Source organism: Mustela nigripes, chromosome 16 (genome assembly GCF_022355385.1).
Source record: "Mustela nigripes isolate SB6536 chromosome 16, MUSNIG.SB6536, whole genome shotgun sequence".
In the NCBI taxonomy this organism is placed as follows: Eukaryota; Metazoa; Chordata; class Mammalia; order Carnivora; family Mustelidae; genus Mustela; species Mustela nigripes.
The window spans coordinates 20,901,693-20,921,589 of NC_081572.1; the positions used below are offsets into that span (position 1 = coordinate 20,901,693).

General features: G+C 38.9%; 1 protein-coding gene across 1 annotated transcript; it reads left to right on the plus strand.

Annotated features, from left to right (window-relative positions):
• The first annotated feature begins 8,159 nt into the window (after window positions 1–8,159).
• KRT10 (keratin 10) lies at window positions 8,160–13,728 on the plus strand. Its single transcript, XM_059379542.1, has 8 exons — window positions 8,160–9,937; window positions 10,746–10,828; window positions 11,187–11,343; window positions 11,433–11,594; window positions 11,687–11,812; window positions 12,134–12,351; window positions 12,693–13,042; window positions 13,359–13,728. The coding sequence occupies exons 1-8, from the start codon at window positions 9,326–9,328 to the stop codon at window positions 13,463–13,465; spliced, it is 1,815 nt and encodes a 604-aa protein (XP_059235525.1). The 5' UTR covers window positions 8,160–9,325; the 3' UTR covers window positions 13,466–13,728.
• Window positions 13,729–19,897: the final 6,169 nt, after the last annotated feature.

The following is a 19,897-nucleotide window of genomic DNA, read 5'->3' on the forward strand; positions in this document are numbered from 1 at the left end:
AAATTAATTCTGATAATACACTACTTGCTCAAGACTTAGAGTAAAAACTTTATAAAAAGCAGTTAATCTCCATAAGGGGTGTTAGCTTTGTCTAGAAAAGCCAGCATAATAAAAGGATTAACACTGCAATTATGCATGGTGGCTAATTGCTCTGATTTGTTATTTTAATGACTGGTCTGGAGCTGAGGACAATCCAGCCAAAGAAGCTGGAACCTCTAGACACCCAAGACGAAAAGACCTGCAGCAAGTTAAGGCAGAGTCTAGCCAGGGGACAGAACAGACAAGACTGACAAGTCTGACCCCTTCAACAGCAGAATTCTCGCCCCATTAATTCTCTTTCTTTTCAAATTAGTCCGTTCTTCCATCACAGATGAAATGATATTGAAGAAAGCTTATCCAATCTGAGAAAGAAAAATAGAATTCCTATGTTCCTGTTAATTTCCTAAATTACAAGACTGGAAAATACAATCCTAATCACTTCCAGAGAGTTTTAAGTTACTCGTGATGTTAAAGCAAAACCTCTAAAGATAGATCTGTATTCAAATCCCAGCTGAGTCCTTTCACTGAACAATGTTGGGCAAGCTACTTAATTTTTCAGTTAAAATAAAAGCTATCTCATACAATTGCTGTCAGGATTTGACGAGATAAAAATTCAGGTCCAGTGCTTGGCATGGGTTCTGGAACCTAGAATAAGTCTCCATAAGCTTTAATTATCTGAGGACTGACTTTGCAAATGTTACTTACATATTTATTTAATAAGTTTAATCCAAGAAATTAAACGTTCTTTGGGAGTTATCTCTCATCAACCTTGTGAAGAGAGGACACAGAGTGGTTATGGTAAATTTTCTCCATTGCTATTATGTGTTACATTTAAATAATTACTGAAATCTATCCATTACCATTCCCACCCCCCACACACACACAGGGATTTGGACAAAGAGCTATTCTCAATTTGTTATGAAATTGACAAACTGTTCAATTCTTTAAAGTATTTTAAAAATCTCTAAACAATAAAATTAAGAGATTAACTTCAGGGACGCCTGGGTGGCTCAGTTGGTTAAGCAGCTGCCTTAGGCTCAGGTCATGATCCCAGGGTCCTGGGATCGAGTCCCACATTGGGCTCCTTGCTTGGCAGGGAGTCTGCTTCTCCCTCTGCCTCTGCCTGCCTCTTTATCTGCCTGTGCTCGCTCACTTTCTCTCCCTCTGTCTCTGACAAATAAATAAATAAAATCTTTTAAAAAAAAGAGAGAGATTAACTTCATAAGATTTTTAAAATTTAAGCACATTACATATATTCATTTAAAATTACTAGGGTAGGGGATTACTGCTTTTATTATAGTTTTATCCTCTGTGTATACCATTTTGAATTCAAAAGTTTCTCTATTTTTTCTACATCTGTCCAGATTCCCTAAGTAAAAATTAATAAGATTTGATAATAAAGTTACTTTTTCTCATTACCAGCCATCTTTGAGATGACCAATTTTAAGAAACAACCACAAATGGACTTAAAGGAATTTTCTCGGATTTAGGAATAAGGAAAGAAAAGAGCCACTGTATTTTTGACAGTGTTCAGTTTTGCTATCTTCATATTGGAGTCTGTAGAGGTTGGTTGGTTTGTTGGTTGGCTTGGTACTTTCATCTTTACTACTTTTTATGAAAACCAAAAGGGATATTATGTTTCTGCTTTCTGTTCTACGTGGGTAAATTCTCCTCCTAATGAAGGTTAATTCATAATGATCAATTATCTTTCCTGTAATGAACTCAAAAGGAAGAAACCTATGCCATGCTAACAAAACAAAAAAGCTAAGTTACATAACATTTAATCTTTAAATTACACCAAATTTATTTGCTATCAATCCAGAAAACCAACAAAATAGCCAATGTTCCTAATAAAAACTTCGAAATTTTCCAGGTACAAATATATTTTTAGCAATATGCCAGTGTCAAGATCATCTCAACACACCCAAAACCAAAAAGGGGATGTTTAATGAAGAGGAAAGAGTGAGGCCCAAAATTTTTCTTAATATATATTAAATATATATGTGGTCTAAGATATATATCTTTATATATTTTAAGATATCTTAAAATACCTATGCAGAATATTGGATTTCTTATCATTCTTATGGAACACTCTAACATCTAAAAGTATTATAAATTACTTTAAAGCAAAATTAGTTGTCTTCAACACGCCGTTATTTAAATTGTGAACATTGCCAAAATATATGGAAAGAGTTTAGAGTACAAAATAAAGTCAAATAAAAGAAAGCAGAAAAAGACACTGGGGTGATAGAAAAACATTCAGAGAACAGTAAGTATCTGCCAGGTACTGGGACTGGGTATAAAGTACCCTCCCTTCTCTAAAGGGACTTAAATGCCTTATCTCATTGGGAAAAATAATAACATAGCACATTACATTACAAAATACTAGGTTACACCCACAGGAAATAAAAGAGACAAGCATAACTATATTAATGGTGAGAAACCTCATGAAAGAGAAGGCATTCAAGCCAGAGTTTAGAGTTGAGGTTAGAATGTTTGAATAAGCAGCCAAGTGGAAGAGAGACATTCCAAACCATGAGCAAGAAATTTACAGATAAAGCATGGTATCTTGGCCAAGATTAAAAAGGCTTGCTTAGGATTAAAGAATTTTTTTATTGGAAATGCTTTTCAATGGATCATGGATTATTACACATATTTTAATATTTACTAGTATAGGCATCCCCTGCTTTTTGAAAGTTCACCTTTATGTGATTTTGCCTTTTTTTTTAAGGTCTTATTTATTTATTTACTTATTTATTTTAGAGAGAGAGAGGAGAGAGCAAGCAGGAGGAGGAACAGAGGAAGAGGGAGAGGGAGAGAGAATCTCAAGCAGACTCTACACTAAGCGCAGAGCCCAGCTGGGAGCTTAATCTCACCACCCTGAGATCATGACCTGAACCGAAACCAAGTGTCAGACACTTAACTGACTGCCCACCCAGGTGCCTCTGTGTGATTTTGCTTTTACAAAAGACCTGCATTGGTACCTGCTTTCATTAACTGGTAAAAATCCAAAGATTTTCACTTTTATGAAAAAGGCACAAAGCAAAAATAGCACTCAGTGTTTCTTGCAGTAAGCCATTGCCGTGGTTAGCAAGAATGGCACCACCCAGCTCCTTCCGAGAACTACATTCAGTATTTCAGCATGAAGCTGCCACAGCTTTGAACTGGGTTTGTGAGCACCTGTGCTTTATCTCAATCTGTTTGGTGTACCCATTAGCAAGATGTGTCCCACGGGATCAGAAAAGCCTGTGAGAGGTTATTTTGGGGATCTGGGGATGCTCAAAATTTTTTTCATATAAATTAACAGTAACTGCTTCTTCGCTTTGCCCAAACACTCTACTTTCAAATAGCGGGGAAACCTACATTACTATCCGTATTTTATGGGGTAGTAAAATGAGACACCGAGAGGCAGAGTGTCTTGCCCAAGGCCACATAATTACATCATCAGGAGAATGCAGCTGTCCTTCCCTACTGCCATCTTTACTCACCGTAGGGAGCAGGAAGTTGGACAGAGAGAGTCGGGCAAGGCTGTTGAGAAGACTTCATCCACCCACAAAAGAATCCATGTTGGGTGCTTGAGTACGTTGATGAAGTCATGACAACACTTCTTCAAGAACATTAATTCTGTAGCAGCAAAGAGGTGACATAGCACTGAGCCAAGAAAACATCCTCAGAAGCTGCTGATGTAATATCCATGACAGACGTGATGAAAGTCTGGACTAGGGCAGCTGCAGTGGGACCAGACAGAGAGACAGATCCATCAGCTAGGACAAAAGAAACAGTGACAAAACTGGTGATTTGGTGGATTGTAGGAGGTAAAGAAAAAACTGGAGTTAAAGAGGAAAGCATATATATCCCTTCGAGAAAAACAGTTGACATGGTTTATCACAAAGTTATCAATAAAACACACCTTTCCTTTGTCCACGCCCCCTCCCTGGCCATGTTTTCCTCCTTGCTAGACATTTTCCAACTTCTAACCTTATCCTTTTATTCATCCGTGTTTTGCTGGCCTGGTGTGGGTTAGACAGTGGCTTGGGCTCTGAGAAGCAGATCACAGTAATAGTAACAAAAACACACATGTCTTAAGCACTTATTCTAGGTCTATCAAACACTGCTTTAAATGCTGTAGGTTTATTAACTAATTTAACTCTCACCACAACACTGCAGAGTAAGGAAAATTATCATTCCTTCTTTAGAAATGAAGAAACTGATACACAGTGAGTGGTGTGGCATGGGTTATAATCCCAGAGGTCTGGCTCCAGAGCCCACCCTCTTAACCACTCTGATACATTCACTGAAAAGCCTGCATTCAGTAGCCATATTTTTGTGGCTTTCATCACAGCAGTCCCAGAAGTTTCAGGAAAATTGTGTGATATAGGAGTGTCTACAGATTTTAGAACCCTGAATTTTAGATGTTTTCCAATGAGAAGCCACCATGGGCCTTACCAATATCTTAGCTAACTACTGATCACTGCCCAGTTACTCGACTCTCTGCAAGGAGGGTACCAAACCCATTAGACAGTTGTACAACTTTCCACTTGGCTTTGACTCTGTGGGTGGTAATCAAAAAGGAACATTCAGCAATTTACACAAAGTCACAGGTCATTCAAGCAAAATATGTCTACCTTTCAAGCTTTATGTGATAAACAATAGAAAATACTAAACATTTAGCTCATCAATCCTGCCATCTCGAGACATAATCTGCATTACCAGAGTCATCTTCTCATAACAACCTAAATTACTCATTATATTTCAATTGATCAGAGAAAGAAATTTGCAAACAGAATTTTCAACTGGAAACTTCGAAAGAGAATTTTACTTGAAACAAAATAAGGAATAGGAAAGATCCAAATCCCAACAGTGAGACAAATCAAGCTGATAACAAAATTGAATCAACAACATGCTTTAAGAGCCCTACCCAAATTAACCCCATGAGAACAGCATTTATACCCGCCTTAACCATGATTCCAAATCCAGAAGCAATTACACTTGATCTTAGCCAAAAGGCCGAGAAGTGATTCCAGAAGCAATTAGAGAAGAAATTAATACACTAGATTACATGAAAACAAAATACAATAAGCAAAGTGGTCAATTCTAATACTGAGTATACATCGTGGGCTGCCCCACCAAACTCCACTAAACTTCCCCCATGGAAGGATGCCAGTGGTTCCTAACTGCCAAATCAAGTCTTTATTCAATCTCCTTTCACTGTGACCTCTCTGCAGACCAGCCCACTTCTCTGGGCCTCCTCCCTTGGCTTCCATGATCCTTCTTCCTCTCTCCCCTTACAGGTGCCCTACTTTTCAGTATCATTCTCTCGCTCTTCTTCCCAGCCCCTAAAGTGGCCATCCCTCCAAGTTCAGGCTTAGACCTTCTGCTCATTTCTTTCTAAATTCCTTCCTACCTATCCTGAAGTCTCCTCTAATCTCTCTCCTGAACTGTAGTCCTACGAGCCTAGCTGCTGACAGACATTCTTACATGAATATCCTGGTATTACTTCAAATTCCCATCTTAAAAGAAACTAACTTCTCAAGACGTCACTCTTCTTTCATTATGCCCTCACATACCTCACATCTCTCTCTCTCTCATTCACACACATACACACACACACACACACACACACACACACACACACACACAACCAGACTGCTGGAACCCCTCCCTGCACCACTTCAACACCTTGTCCATGCCTCAAGTGTAGTCCAGATTACCCTAGATTATAATCTCTGACTTGTGGGTATGTTTGCTTCCCTCTCCAAGTAGACTGCAAATTCCTTAAGGGGCAGGAATTGTATCTTAGTCGCCTGTGTATCCCCAGGGAATACTGCAGATGCTCAATAAAATCTGTTAAGAGAAATTAGTAAATATAGATGATCTGTTCCAGCCAAAGTGGTCCATTAAGAGTCTCCACCTGTTTGGCATTTTCATAGTCCCAACTCCCCAGAAGAGTCCTCTCTTTGCTGCTGTCCCCATAGAAAAATCCCACCAATCCTTTACAAGACTCAGTTTAAATTCCACTGGCACCATGAAATCTCATCAGATGACCTTATTCCAATAAAACCCCTTGCTAATCAGTCTTACAGTGACAGTTCAGTGTCACGAAAACAGGATTACCTTTGAAGCTACATAGGTCTGGTTCAAAACCAGGCTCTAACATGTGCTACTCTAAGCAGATTTCTAAAGCCTTCTAAAGCTTAATTCTTTTTTTCAGCCATAAAATAAGGTAAATGATACCTATCATAGAGAACTGGGGGAGAATTAAAGGAGAGTAAACCATCTGGAACATAGGAGATGTTCAGGAAATGTTACCTCCTTTTCTCCACCCACCTCCCCTTTCCATTTCATTTACCATCCACATGTAATGTATCTGTTGTATCTGTCTGATGTATCTGTCTCTTTCTGTCTGGTGTTTAGACGGATCATGTATGTTTTCCCTCCTTAATTAGATTGCAAAGGATTAGCAAAATCCTCAAGGGCGAGAGCTAAGTCTCACTCATCTCTCTGTCTTCTAAATACGTATCAGTGTGCCTCACAGGGACAGAATAAAAATCAAAAGCAACGAAATTACAGTTACAGTGGATTATGGTAATCAAGTGTAAATGGTGCCAAGACTAGAACTGACAGTCATAAATTTTCACCCAATTTAGCTGTAGAATTGCTCCATAGCACCTCTGTAATTTCACTACTGCCAAGGGCAGATTTCAACAAATGACAGTACAAATTAAAACAAATCAATTTCTAGAGTATGCAGGTTAATAAGGAATCTTCAATAATATCCTTAAAGGTGATTTAAATTAAATTAATTGGTATTAGCAGAGTCTCTATACATGTATTTGTCCCCATGTACTTTCATGCATATGTTTCACATGTTCTTTAATATGCTTGTAACAGATTTCTTCATACCACTTGTTAAATAACTGAAAATAAATTGAAATTTTATATCTCCCTACCAAGGTTAAAAAAAAAAAAAAAGTAAAAGATAATACTGAATCAAAACCGGTAAGATCAAAATTAGTGATAACTACAGGTAAAATCTATTAAAATATCTTTTTAATTAAAATGGTTTCTTTCTGAATTGCTTTCATTAATATCAAGGCTTCAACATCCTTTCTGAACTTACTGGAATGCTCTTTTTTTTTTCCTGTCCTGATTTTTACAGCCTTCCTTCACAGCATGCTATCTTCAACAAAGATCAATTCCCATGGTTGCATTTCATTATTTCTTTTAACTACTGCCCTGCTTGCATGTGCTAACAAGTTGGAGGAGCTGCAAGGCGCTGAGTAGTAACCTCTAACAACTGGCTCTTCGTTAACACCCCCAGACACATTCCCTTTCCCTGAAGAAACTATTTCTACAGTTTTCATAGACTGTGCAACTACAAACCTAATATGAAAAAGCAATCAGTAAGAAAAAAGCATGTGCCAAATACTATACCCCTTCAATATTTTCTTGCTTCCAAGTACATTTTGTTTGGCCCCATATGGAAAAGTTTATGGTAAGAAACAGAGGCATTCAATTCCATCAGATCAAACCACCAGAGTAGAGACTATACAGACACAGTGGTAGAGGAGGAAAGTTTCTAATCTCAGTTCAAACACCTGTTTTATATTGTTAGGCAAAACCATAACCTCGCACAGCTTCAGTATCTTCTTATACATACTAGCGATAACCACCATCCATCCGTATTTCAGCAGGTTATTTCAGAGATTATAAAGTCACAGGATCACAAATGGCACTGTATAAAATGTGTATGACATTCATGAATATATTTTTGAATAATAGCAACATCATAGCCTACGGGTGGATAAAAAAGAATTATGTATCATGTATGAAAGTCCTAATTAAATACTTCACTGGACAAACTGTTACATGATATTCTACATACAGTGTATCCAAGGAAAAAAATTTTTTTTGAGAAACCGAATCTAACTTGGAGACATATGTTCACAGTCTAGTTCATAATTTTTGGAGCAAGCATCAGTCTCTAATCTGATGGGCATTGAGGAGGGCACTTGATTAATGAGTACTGGATGTTACATGCACCTGGCAAATCACTAAATTCTAACCCGAAGCTAATACTACACTGTATGTTAAATAAAGTGAATTTAAATTTTTTAAAAATCTGGATTTATACTCTTATAAACCAATTTTTTTAAGATTTTATTCATTTATTTGACAGACAGAGATCACAAGTAGGCAGAGAGGCAGGCAGAGAGACAGGAAGGGAAGCAGGCTCCCTGCTGAGCAGAGAGCCAGATGCGATGCAGGGCTTGATCCCAGGACCCTGGGATCATGACGTGAGCCAAAGGCAAAGGCTTTAACCCACTGAGCCATCCAGGCACCCCTACAAACAAATTTTTAATCACAATCATAACATACCTAAACTCTCCATTTTGGGATCAAACATAGAGTACAGAAAAGTACTAGAGGTAAGTTTTGCCTATCTTGTGCTAAGAATTTCTCCATTATGGTCTTCAAAAAAGCCTTTACATGATGAATTTAAAAGCTTAAAATATACAGAATAACTTCATGATTTTAGATTTCTTTTAAGGTTAAAAAGAATAGCACCACTAAATTAGCAGATTCCTAAATCATCACTCACTTCTAACTCCCTTAGCAAGGTATCAATAGACTTTCCTTCTCCAAACAAATTAAAAGATTCCATACAAAATATATACACACATTTCCTAATTGTGTGTTAATGGCTTTAATTTTTATATGTAGCAACTTTTGAACACTAAATTGTTTAGCATATATTTTTTCTTTTCTTTTTGTTTGCTTGGAATTTTCTACAAGATCTCCATTAGAGATCATGATTCTGGCAGACTTTATGTTAACTGCTGTTCTAATCCATTAGAACTGTTTAAAACATGAATTTGAAAAATATCATTTTAACTACAATTCTGTGGCTCAAATTCCTTTTCTAAATTTTGCAAACATTCTGTGCAACCTAAATTAGTGCTGAGAAAAACTGGATTTAAGTTGCTCAATGTTCTTCAAAAGGTGAAAAAGCCTAATGAAACACAAGCTCATCTGAACAACACCCATTTTCAATTTCAACATAGTGAACCTCCTGTTTGTTCTGAGGGCAAATTCAAAACCATACCTATTGGAATTGGTTATTACTGAAGATAATGTATGCAATCATAAGTGAAGATGCTACACTGGCAAAAACAAAACCGTGCAAGTAAGCAAACTCGAACACATGTGGGACACACCCTCTCAGAATATAAAGGCTTGTCACTGTCCTTGGTAGCAAGCACTCCCTGGGCTAAGCAGCATCACCATGTCTGTTCGATACAGCTCAAGCAAGCAATACTCTTCCTCCCGCAGTGGGGGAGGAGGGGGTGGAGGAGGAGGATCATCCTTCAGAATTTCGAGCAGCAAAGGCTCCATTGGCGGAGGATTTAGCTCAGGGGGGTTCAGTGGTGGCTCTTTTAGTCGTGGGAGCTCTGGTGGAGGCTGCTTTGGGGGCTCATCAGGTGGCTATGGAGGATTAGGAGGAGGTTTTGGTGGAGGTAACTTCGGTGGAGGCTATGGAAGCAGCAGCTTTGGTGGGGGCTGTGGAGGAGGCAGCTTTGGAGGCGGCAGCTTTGGAGGGGGCGGCTTTGGTGGAGGCGGCTTCGGTGGAGGCAGCTTTGGTGGAGGCAGCTTTGGAGGCTATGGGGGTGGATTTGGAGGAGATGGCGGCCTTCTCTCTGGAAATGAAAAAGTAACCATGCAGAATCTGAATGACCGCCTGGCTTCCTACCTGGACAAAGTTCGGGCTCTGGAAGAATCAAACTACGAGCTAGAAGGCAAAATCAAGGAGTGGTATGAAAAGCATGGCAACTCAAGCCAGAGAGAGCCCCGTGACTACAGCAAATACTACCAAACCATCGAAGAACTTAAAAATCAGGTAAGATACATTTTAAAAATACAACTTTAAGGCTATTTCTTATCCATGTAATTCAAATAGAATAATCTTAAGTTAACCACAATGTAGCTATTCACTGTGTTTGCCTATGTTACTTCCAAAAATAATCCAGTCTTATCAAAGGTAAATATTTGTGATGATATGGTCATTGTAATCTTCAGCCCATGTGTTGTGTATCTTACAAGATGGCAGATTACTGAGAATTTTTTAGGTTTTAATTAGTATATGACCCATAGCTAAAATACTAGATCATTTACAAATATAGGAATTAGAAGAATTATTAAATGAACCAAAACAAAATATTACTCAGATTAATAACAATAAAAATTAACTGCCAATGACAAGCAATATAAATTCTCCCGTAAGGAAATGGGATACCATTTGTGTATCCCATTTGTGAGAATTTTTGAATTGTACCTATTGTGTGCCAGCCCAGAGTGTACCCATTTAGAACATGTATTTGTAATCAGTTAAATCAAACATATGAGTCAGTTAAAAGTTGGCTGAAATACATGGAAATCACCCAGTATAAAAGTGGGGGGACACACAGGCAGGAACACAGCTTATAACTGCCATTAGTTTCCGGAAAAGGATGATAGAGAAACAGCAAAGTATAGAAACTTCGAGAGAACAAATGACTCAAATTTAAGTAGCTAGGTAACCCTGCAATATTTTATATTTAAGATAAAATAAATTCCCTCAAGATTTTGTAAAAGAACATAATAATGCAGTTCGTCTTTGCCACCATAAAAGCCGTATATGTATCTGATTTCTTTGCTTCTCCCTCCAGATCCTCAGTCTAACAACTGATAATGCCAATATCCTGCTTCAGATCGACAATGCCAGGCTGGCAGCTGATGACTTCAGATTAAAGTAAGCTAAGTGAATGTGGCACAATACTGTCCCAACAAATACATGAGTTGCTTTTAACAATGACCTTTAACAACCCCAATAGTGTTTACCTTTTCTTGAATTCATGCAAAGTTAAATGGTATTGCAGTTGTCAGAAAATTTTTCAACTTCAATATTACCTTTTTGGCAACATTAAAAGAAGAAAATGCATTGTAAAGTAAATGCTAAGCTTCTCTGCATGAAACTACTGATATCCCTACAGTGATCAATAAATGTTGCCATGATATGAACGAAACTCTGTATTTGCTTCTTTGTCTCAGCCCAAGTACACCTTCCATATGTAAGTTCTAGCCAGTATTTTGTACTATGCCTATTTCAGGTATGAGAATGAGGTGGCCCTGCGCCAGAGCGTGGATGCGGACATCAACGGCCTGCGCCGGGTGCTGGACGAGCTGACCTTGGCCAAGGCTGACCTGGAGATGCAGATCGAGAGCCTGACTGAAGAGCTGGCCTACCTGAAGAAGAACCATGAAGAGGTGATGCAAAAAGTTATACTTCCCCCAGCCAAGAAAAGGGTTCATTGTGGTCATGGGGCAGTCATTAAACTTTTCTGTTCCTCAAACAGGAAATGAAAGACCTTCATAACGTGTCCACTGGTGATGTAAACGTAGAAATGAATGCTGCCCCAGGTGTTGATCTGACTGAACTTCTGAATAACATGAGAAACCAATATGAACAACTTGCTGAACAAAACCGCAAAGATGCTGAAGCCTGGTTCAATGAGAAGGTAATTCATCTTCCTTCATAAGGAAGGGGGCCAGGGGATGTTTGGTTATTTCAGATTTTTTCTCATCTTTTCCCCTGTTTTTAATACTCTAGAGCAAGGAACTGACTACAGAAATCAATAGTAACATTGAACAAATGTCCAGCCACAAATCTGAGATTACTGAATTGAGACGCACAGTTCAAGGTCTGGAAATCGAACTACAGTCCCAACTAGCCCTGGTACGTTAATAACTGTCTCTTGAAATAATTTCAATTATCACACAAACTTTCATGCCCACATAAGAATATGCAACTTAAGAGGAAAGAGGGGGTAAGAAAAAGGAAATCAAATTGAAGCTCTTTGTTAAGGGGAGAAAAGTCCTAGCAGCTCTACTCTGAACATACTTGAGTTAAAATGTTGCCATTAAACATAAAACACAAATTCTGTTCATTTTCTTTATTCTTCTATTTGATGTCTTATTAAATTATTGAGTAACCTTCACTGGGTTTCATTAAACAGTGAGGTCGCAAAGTCCCTGTCTATTCTTTATTCTTTTTCAGAAACAATCCCTGGAATCCTCGTTGGCTGAAACGGAAGGTCGCTACTGTGTGCAGCTCTCACAGATTCAGGCCCAGATCTCCTCTTTGGAGGAACAACTGCAACAGATTCGCGCTGAAACCGAGTGCCAGAATGCTGAGTACCAACAACTCCTGGACATCAAGATCCGACTGGAGAATGAAATTCAAACCTACCGTAGCCTGCTAGAAGGAGAAGGAAGGTAAATCAGTGAAAGTTTTAAATGACCCCAATTGGTTTTATTCAATGTTCTAAATCGCCAGGCTTTTCCAAAACCTAAAGAAGTGCCAGAGGTTGGGAGAAAGCAGAGTACGGGAAAAGGCATATGGAGCCACAGCTTCCACGTCCCATGAATTTGAGCCTTAGGGTCGTGTGCAATATGAAACTGTTTTGAAGTAATAGGTTTCAGAATTTATACTTGACAGTTTTTTTTTCTTTTTCTCCTCTCGAAATCCGTTTTGCTTATTTTTTAAGAACTATAACGTCGAAAGCGACCCACCCTTTTCCAAAGTTAAGTTAACCGAACGTGACCCTTACTCCCAGTAGTTCCGGTGGCGGTGGCTACGGCGGCGGGCACGGCGGCGGGCGCGGCGGCGGAAGTTCCGGCGGCGGCTACGGCGGCGGAAGTTCCAGCGGCGGCGGCCACGGCGGCGGCTACGGCGGCGGAAGCTCCAGCGGCGGCGGCCACGGCGGCGGCTACGGCGGCGGAAGCTCCGGCGGCGGCGGCCACGGCGGCAGCTACGGCGGCGGAAGTTCCGGCGGCGGCGGTCACGGCGGCAGTTCCGGCGGCGGCTACGGTGGCGGCAGCTCCGGCGGCGGTCACAAGTCCTCGTCTTCTGGGTCGGTTGGAGAGTCCTCTTCCAAGGGACCAAGGTCAGCAGAAACTAGCTGGGGTAATCCGAATTAGTTTTCATTTTCTGTGATGGTTTTGTTGCTTTTCTACGCTCTAGAGCTGTTTAAGACGGTTAAAATCTGAGTAGATTCCCACTTGCATTTTTTAGCGAACTGTACACTTGACATCCATCTTGAAGGAAAAATGTGGTGGTCCAAGATGCTCTTGCTTAAACATTATTCGGATTTTTTTTTTTTAAACAACGTAAAAAGTGAATTTTTTTTATTTTTTATTTTTTAGAAATTTTGATTAGTAAGGACCCCATAAATCGCTTAGTCTAAATTCTCTTTTTTTTTTTTTTCGTAATTCACCTACAGATACTAAGAAACCCAGAGTAATCAAGACAATTATTGAAGAGGTGGCACCTGACGGTAGAGTCCTTTCATCTATTATTGAATCGGAAACCAGGAAACACTACTATTAAGCCGCATCAAGAGGGAAGAGTCACCCTTCAGGCAGACCATTATGCACAGGTGTATGAAAAACAAAACCACCAAAACACTTCAGTCTTAATGGTCTATGGAAATAGGTTTATTCCTTGAAAATAAGGTGTTTAAAAGGTGTTTTGTGGTTTCTGTATTTCTTTTTTTCACTTTACCAGAAAGTGTTCTTTAATGGAAAAAAAAAAAAAAAACCTTTTCTCCTTCATTAATGAATTTAAATAAACTTTCTTACTGATGCAAGCTATCCAATTTGGTCAGAATTGTCTTTATTTAAATTAATAGTTTTCACTTTAAAGATTGATGAACTATAGCATTTGAAGGTTGATTTATCCAGAAATTCTGAAGACAGAATTATTATTATGGTTTCTTTTGCATAAATGTTTTAATCTTATGGGCATGTTGGATCCATGTCCGTAATCTCACAGAGTGGAAGCCTCTGAGACCCCAGTCTTCCTGTTTCTTAAAGATATACAGTATATGGAAAACTCCCAGTGCTCTGGCTTTGAGTAATTTCAATCCTGAAAATTCTAAAATATCTCAGATAAGACCCCAAAGATAAAGTTACCGAAAGTTTTCACATTTTCTGATTACTTGGCTCCTCGCATTTACCTACCCTCATTTTCTTCCTATTCATTTCTGCCCAATTGCTATATACTGTAAGGGATACCATCCACTCCTTACCAGACCAGTAAAATCCTATCACCCCAACGAAAGTATTTGGTATCTATCAGAAGAACAACAGAAATGTTGTCAAGACATGATAATGCCAATTGTACCAAAGAGACAATTCTAGATCCCTAGTTCACCAAACTCTTAACCTAGTGATAAGGGCTAAAGACCTGGTCCTTGTAGGGCCAACCCAGTCAACATCCTTCAACCACTGAGAACCCAGCCGACATTACTATATTGCTAGTATATGGAGCACGTGGATTTATGAAGAGCTGGATTTATTTGCCCCTAAGATTACCTTGCCTGGTGAGTGTCCCTAGAGTACTCATGTCTACCAAATAACAGCCTTCCTCTGTATCCTTAACTGATGTGAGCTTGTTTGCCCCAAGACCTGAGGCCTGGTTTCTAAGTCATTTACTTGGGACTCCCTACCCTCTGAATTCCAGACTGATGACCAGAACCATATTTCAGAATGAATGGCCTGCTCTGTAGTCAAGAGTCCGTGACCTACCTAGCACCAAATATTACCGTAGTTTAGAAACTGTCCACTGTCCAACTGTAGTTGGCATGTCTTTTTATGTGGGTACCAGCCTCCCTTCTTGGGAGGAGTCTCCTAAGCTTACCTGTTGAAGTCCCAACATGTCACACTGTAAAACCCTAAAACAAATGTTGCTGGGTAAGGACTCTGAGCTGCCACTGTGTATATACTCACTGCCGTTCAGAAATATTACCTTTTAAAATACCTAACAAAGTTAGCCAAGTCCCAGGATTTAAAGTAGTATTAATAATCTGAAATGGCCTTTCTCCTTATTCTGAAAAAATAAGTGTTTCCATACTCAATGGCACAAATATAAATATGTTACCATGAGATAGTTGTGTTTATTATTAAGCTTTGTCTCTTCCACCCATTTCTACCCACCACAACCTGCCTAACCTCCCACCCCAAGCCAGGATCTCAGCTGGTCAGAGTTCTTCATCTGGTTGGCTGGTATACTAAACCTTCATTCCTGAAAGGTCTAAATCATGGTAATCCTGTCATCTTACCTGTTCAGTCTTCCAATACCTTCCTAAACAGTGACTTATATTACATTTTCACTGATAAAGAACTATTTTTTTAATATTAAACTATGGCAGTAATCATTTCACTGAATAGGTAAGTCATTGTGCTACACACCTTAAACAGTATGATATATCAATTATATCTCAATAAAACAAAAACATTTTAAAATAGAACTTTCTGAACTGAACTCAAACTATAGTTTAATAAAGATAGTCTGTCTAAACAAGTTTGATTTTAACAAGGATGTTGGTATTTATAGTTTAAAAAATTACTTTTAACTATACAGATCACTCTTTACTACATGGATTTATCATGTAGCTATTTTAAAAATCCTGTACACATTCTTACAAATTCTGAAGTTACAGAATCCTGCTATTTAAGCAGGACAGTGTCCAGTGAGACTAGCAGAGCCAATCCGGGCACTCATGTGGAATCTTACTAAACAGCAAAAGCTTGTCTCTCCAGAAGAATTTGCGTCATGCTCCTTAAAGCTTTCCACCATGAGTCTGATGTCTGTGATGGCTCAATTTTGCTAGGATATGGTGAGGTAACTTAGTTATGGTCAGGTTTATAAGGGAAGTAGCTTGAGTAAGGTTAACTAAATAAGGTCCACCCAGTGGACCTACCTTCCAACCGGAGAGTGAGAATTAGGGAAAGAGGTCATCTGTAGTTTTAAGCATGCTGAAATTTCAAAGTCAACGGTTCCTGTTCTTCATATCCTGGCACTGGCATTTACAAATCATGTAATATTTGGACAAGTTACTTCAACCCTTCTGAGTCTCAGTTTTCTTATCTATACAATAGGGACAATAGCTCCTTCATTTGAGATTATCATGGGAGTAAAATTAGTTAATGCCTATAAAGCCCTTAAAAAATGCCCACTGTGGAGTAGACACTGAAGAAACAGTATGCTATTTTACACAGCCAAGAAAACCATCAACAAAATGAAAAGGCAACCTACCAAATGGAGATCTTTGCAAATGGCATATCCCATGGGGGTTAATGTCTAAAATACATAAAGAACTTGTGCAACTCAAAACACGAAACAAAAAATCCAACTAAAAGTGGGAGAAGACATGAATAGACAGTTCTCCAAGGAAGACATACAAATGGCCAACAGTCACATGAGAAGATGCTCAACATCATTAATTATCAAGGAAATACAAATCAAAACCATAGTGAGATACCACTTTATACTTATCAGAATGGCTAGAATGAAGAGGAGGAGAAATAATCAGTGTTGGCAAGGGTGTGGTGAAAAAAGAACACTTGTGTAGTGTTTGTGGGAATGTACATTGGTATAATCACTGTGGAAAATAGTATGGCGTTTCCTCAAAAAATAAAAAATAGGAAAACCATATGATCTGGTAATTCTACTACTGGAATATTACTCAGCCATAAAAAAGGATGCACTATCTTCCCACTGCAACAATATTCAAGGACCTAGAGGGTATTATGCTAAGTGAAGTCAGACAGAAATACAAATACCATATGATTTAACTTGTATGTGTAATCTAAGAAACAAAAACCAGAAACAGACCCATAAATACAGAGAACAAACTGATGGCTGCCATAGGGGAGGGCAGTAGGGAGATGTGTATACTGAGTGAAGGGGATTAGGAGGTACAGTCTTCTAGTTACAGAGTAAGTAAATCACATGGATGAGCATAAGATAACAGCACAGAGAGTATAGTCAATGCTATTGTAATGGCATTGCATGGTGACAGATAGTAGCAACACTTGGGAGCACAGCACAAGTACTGAGTTGTCAAATTGTTACATTGTATACTTGAAACTAATGTGATATTGTATATCAACTACATTTTCATTAAAAAACAAAAAATACATTTTGAAAAATATTTTCAAAATTTTGAAGATTTTTCAAGATTATCAAAAAAACTGAAAAAGACAGTCCTGAAATTTGGTAACTGCTATAAATTTTGAATTCTATTTCTTCAGTGTATTTGCTTTTATTCTTTATTTATATAAGAAAGGGTATATAAACAGCCTTCATAATGTGTGCATCTGGTATGTATTAAATAAGTCCAAATAAATGAGGATTTTATAAAGCAAGACAAAAACCAAAAAAAACAATAGTATTCTGTTCATCCCCAGAGAAATATGTTTATTGGCTAAATAATCTAGCTTCTCGGGACGCCTGGGTGGCTCAGTTGGTTAAGCAGCTGCCTTCGGCTTAGGTCATGATCCCGGCGTCCTGGGATCGAGTCCCACATCGGGCTCCTTGCTCGGCGGGGAGCCTGCTTCTCCCTCTGCCTCTGCCTGCCATTCTGTCTGCCTGTGCTCGCTCTCTCCCCCTCTCTCTCTCTGATAAATAAATAAAATCTTAAAAAATAAATAAATAAATAAATAAATAATCTAGCTTCTCCAAAGATGAACATGCACATCACAATAGGTTGTTAGAATAGTTGATCATTACCATGGTCTGCCGTGGGTTAGAGATCAAGGTCCAGTTGCCATCCTGAGGCTGTGAAACAAAACTCAGCAGAAATAGTGGCGAGAGTGTGTCACAAAGGATTAGGATGAATGTAGTCCTATGAACCCGAGGACCAATAAAACAGAGCAAGAGATGAAGGCAAGTAGGAAGGACCAGATGGTTATCCCAAAGGTTTGAGAGAGTTGACCATCCCTAAAAGCTACACCTGTGGTCACCCTGATCACAAGGCAAATAACCCATGTTGCATCTTTGAGTGACAAAGAGAAACGAGTTATTACAACAAAAATAAATCCAGTCTGGAAACCAGGTATGAAGGACATTTTTTTAAGGATACTTTTTGAACTAGGTGTCCCACAGAAAGTCACGCTATAAAGGAGGAAGGACTCTTGAGTTGTCACATTGCTTTTCAGTGTCTCTAAATAAAAACAAACATCATTTCACACCCCCAGGCTACATAAGGGATCTTTGCAGCCTAGTAACAGTCAGAAAGGAAATTACCGTGAATTAGTACAAATATTAGACATTACCTAGGGGAAGAATTTGAGTAGTGCTTTGAAAATAATCTTGTCCTTCAGGATTTTAGCGAAGAAAAAAAAAATCACATACTTAAGCTTCTAATTAATCTTTCCTACTCTGAATAAGTTACCTCAGAAGAAATGCTTGAAAAGCATGAGTAAACAGGTTCACAGGCTAGCTGAGCCATGACAAAGCCACGACAATGACCTTTTTGGAAGAGGTTTTTTTTTTTTTTTTTTTTTTTAGAGAGAGAGAGGGGAAGAGAGCTAGCACAGGCAGACAGAATGACAGGCAGAGGCCGAGGGAAAAGAAGGCTCCCCGCTGAACAAGGAGCCTGATGTGGGACTTGATCCCAGGACGCAGGGACCATGACCTGAGCCGAAGGCAGCCGCTCAACCAACTGAGCCACCCAGGCGTCGCCGGAAGAGGAACTCTTATTCAAGTTTTGATCTATAGAGCCTCTGGAAGGTTTTCTAAAGAAAGAAATTTGAAGGAAAGACTAGAAAACAAAATGGTACCAAAATGCATCTCAGTAGATAGAAAACAGTTATAAAGATAAAAGCAAGCGGGGTATGGCTAATGAACACATAAAAAGATGCTCAACATCACTGATCATGAGGGAAATGCAAATCAAAAACTACCATGACATACCACCTCACACTGATTAGGAAAGCTACCATCAATAATAATAATAATAATAATAATAATAGAAAACAGCAAGTTTGGAAAGGTTGTGGAGAAACTGGAAACTTTGTGCCCTCTGGTGGAAATAAATGGTACAGATGCTGCAGAAACCAATATGATGATTCCTCAGAAAATTAAAAACAAAAGTATCATATGATCTAGCAGTTTCACTCCTGGGTCTAAAGCCAAAAGAACTGATACTAAGGTCTTAAAGTGCTAGTTGTATGTGCCATGTTCACAGCAACATCATCCACAGTAAATCTTGGAAGGTGTTTGTTTTCTTCCCCTCTGTATGTCCCACTACTAATACAGTGCCCTGTGCATAGTAGACAGTCACTAAATACTTCTTGAGTGAACAAAAAATGAATGAATGACACCTGATAGGCAGTATAACTGTAGCCAAAAGTTTCATTTTGCTATTAACTAGAAATTCTGAAAAGAATTTTTAAGAAATATGTTAATGTTTTTCATTAAAAAGAGTTTTTGGGGCGCCTGGGTGGCTCAGTGGGTTAAGCTGCTGCCTTCGGCTCAGGTCATGATCTCAGCGTCCTGGGATCGAGTCCCACATCAGGCTCTCTGCTCGGCAGGGATCCTGCTTCCCTCTCTCTCTCTCTCTCTCTGCCTGCCTCTCCATCTACTTGTGATTTCTCTCTGTCAAATAAATAAATAAAATCTTAAAAAAAAAAAAAAAAAAAGAGTTTTTGGCACCCTTGGAGTTACTATTCTATCTGACTTTAAAATAACTGTTTTTGACCAAAGGCCCACCACACTGAATCCCAAGGCCCATTCTGGCGTGACTCACCCAGCTTCATGCTGTGCGTCCCTGAATAGTCCTTGTCCTCCATTTTCTCATCATTCAATCAGAAGAAGGAAATATCTCTTCCTGATTCCCAGATTCTTTTTGAGATTCAAATGAGATAATGCACAAGAAGTCCCTTTGGAAGCTGTAAAGCACCATATAAGCACAAGGAAATCTTGTCTTTATACTTCTCATGCTCTGGAACTTTGAGAAGGTCAATGTTGAGGTTG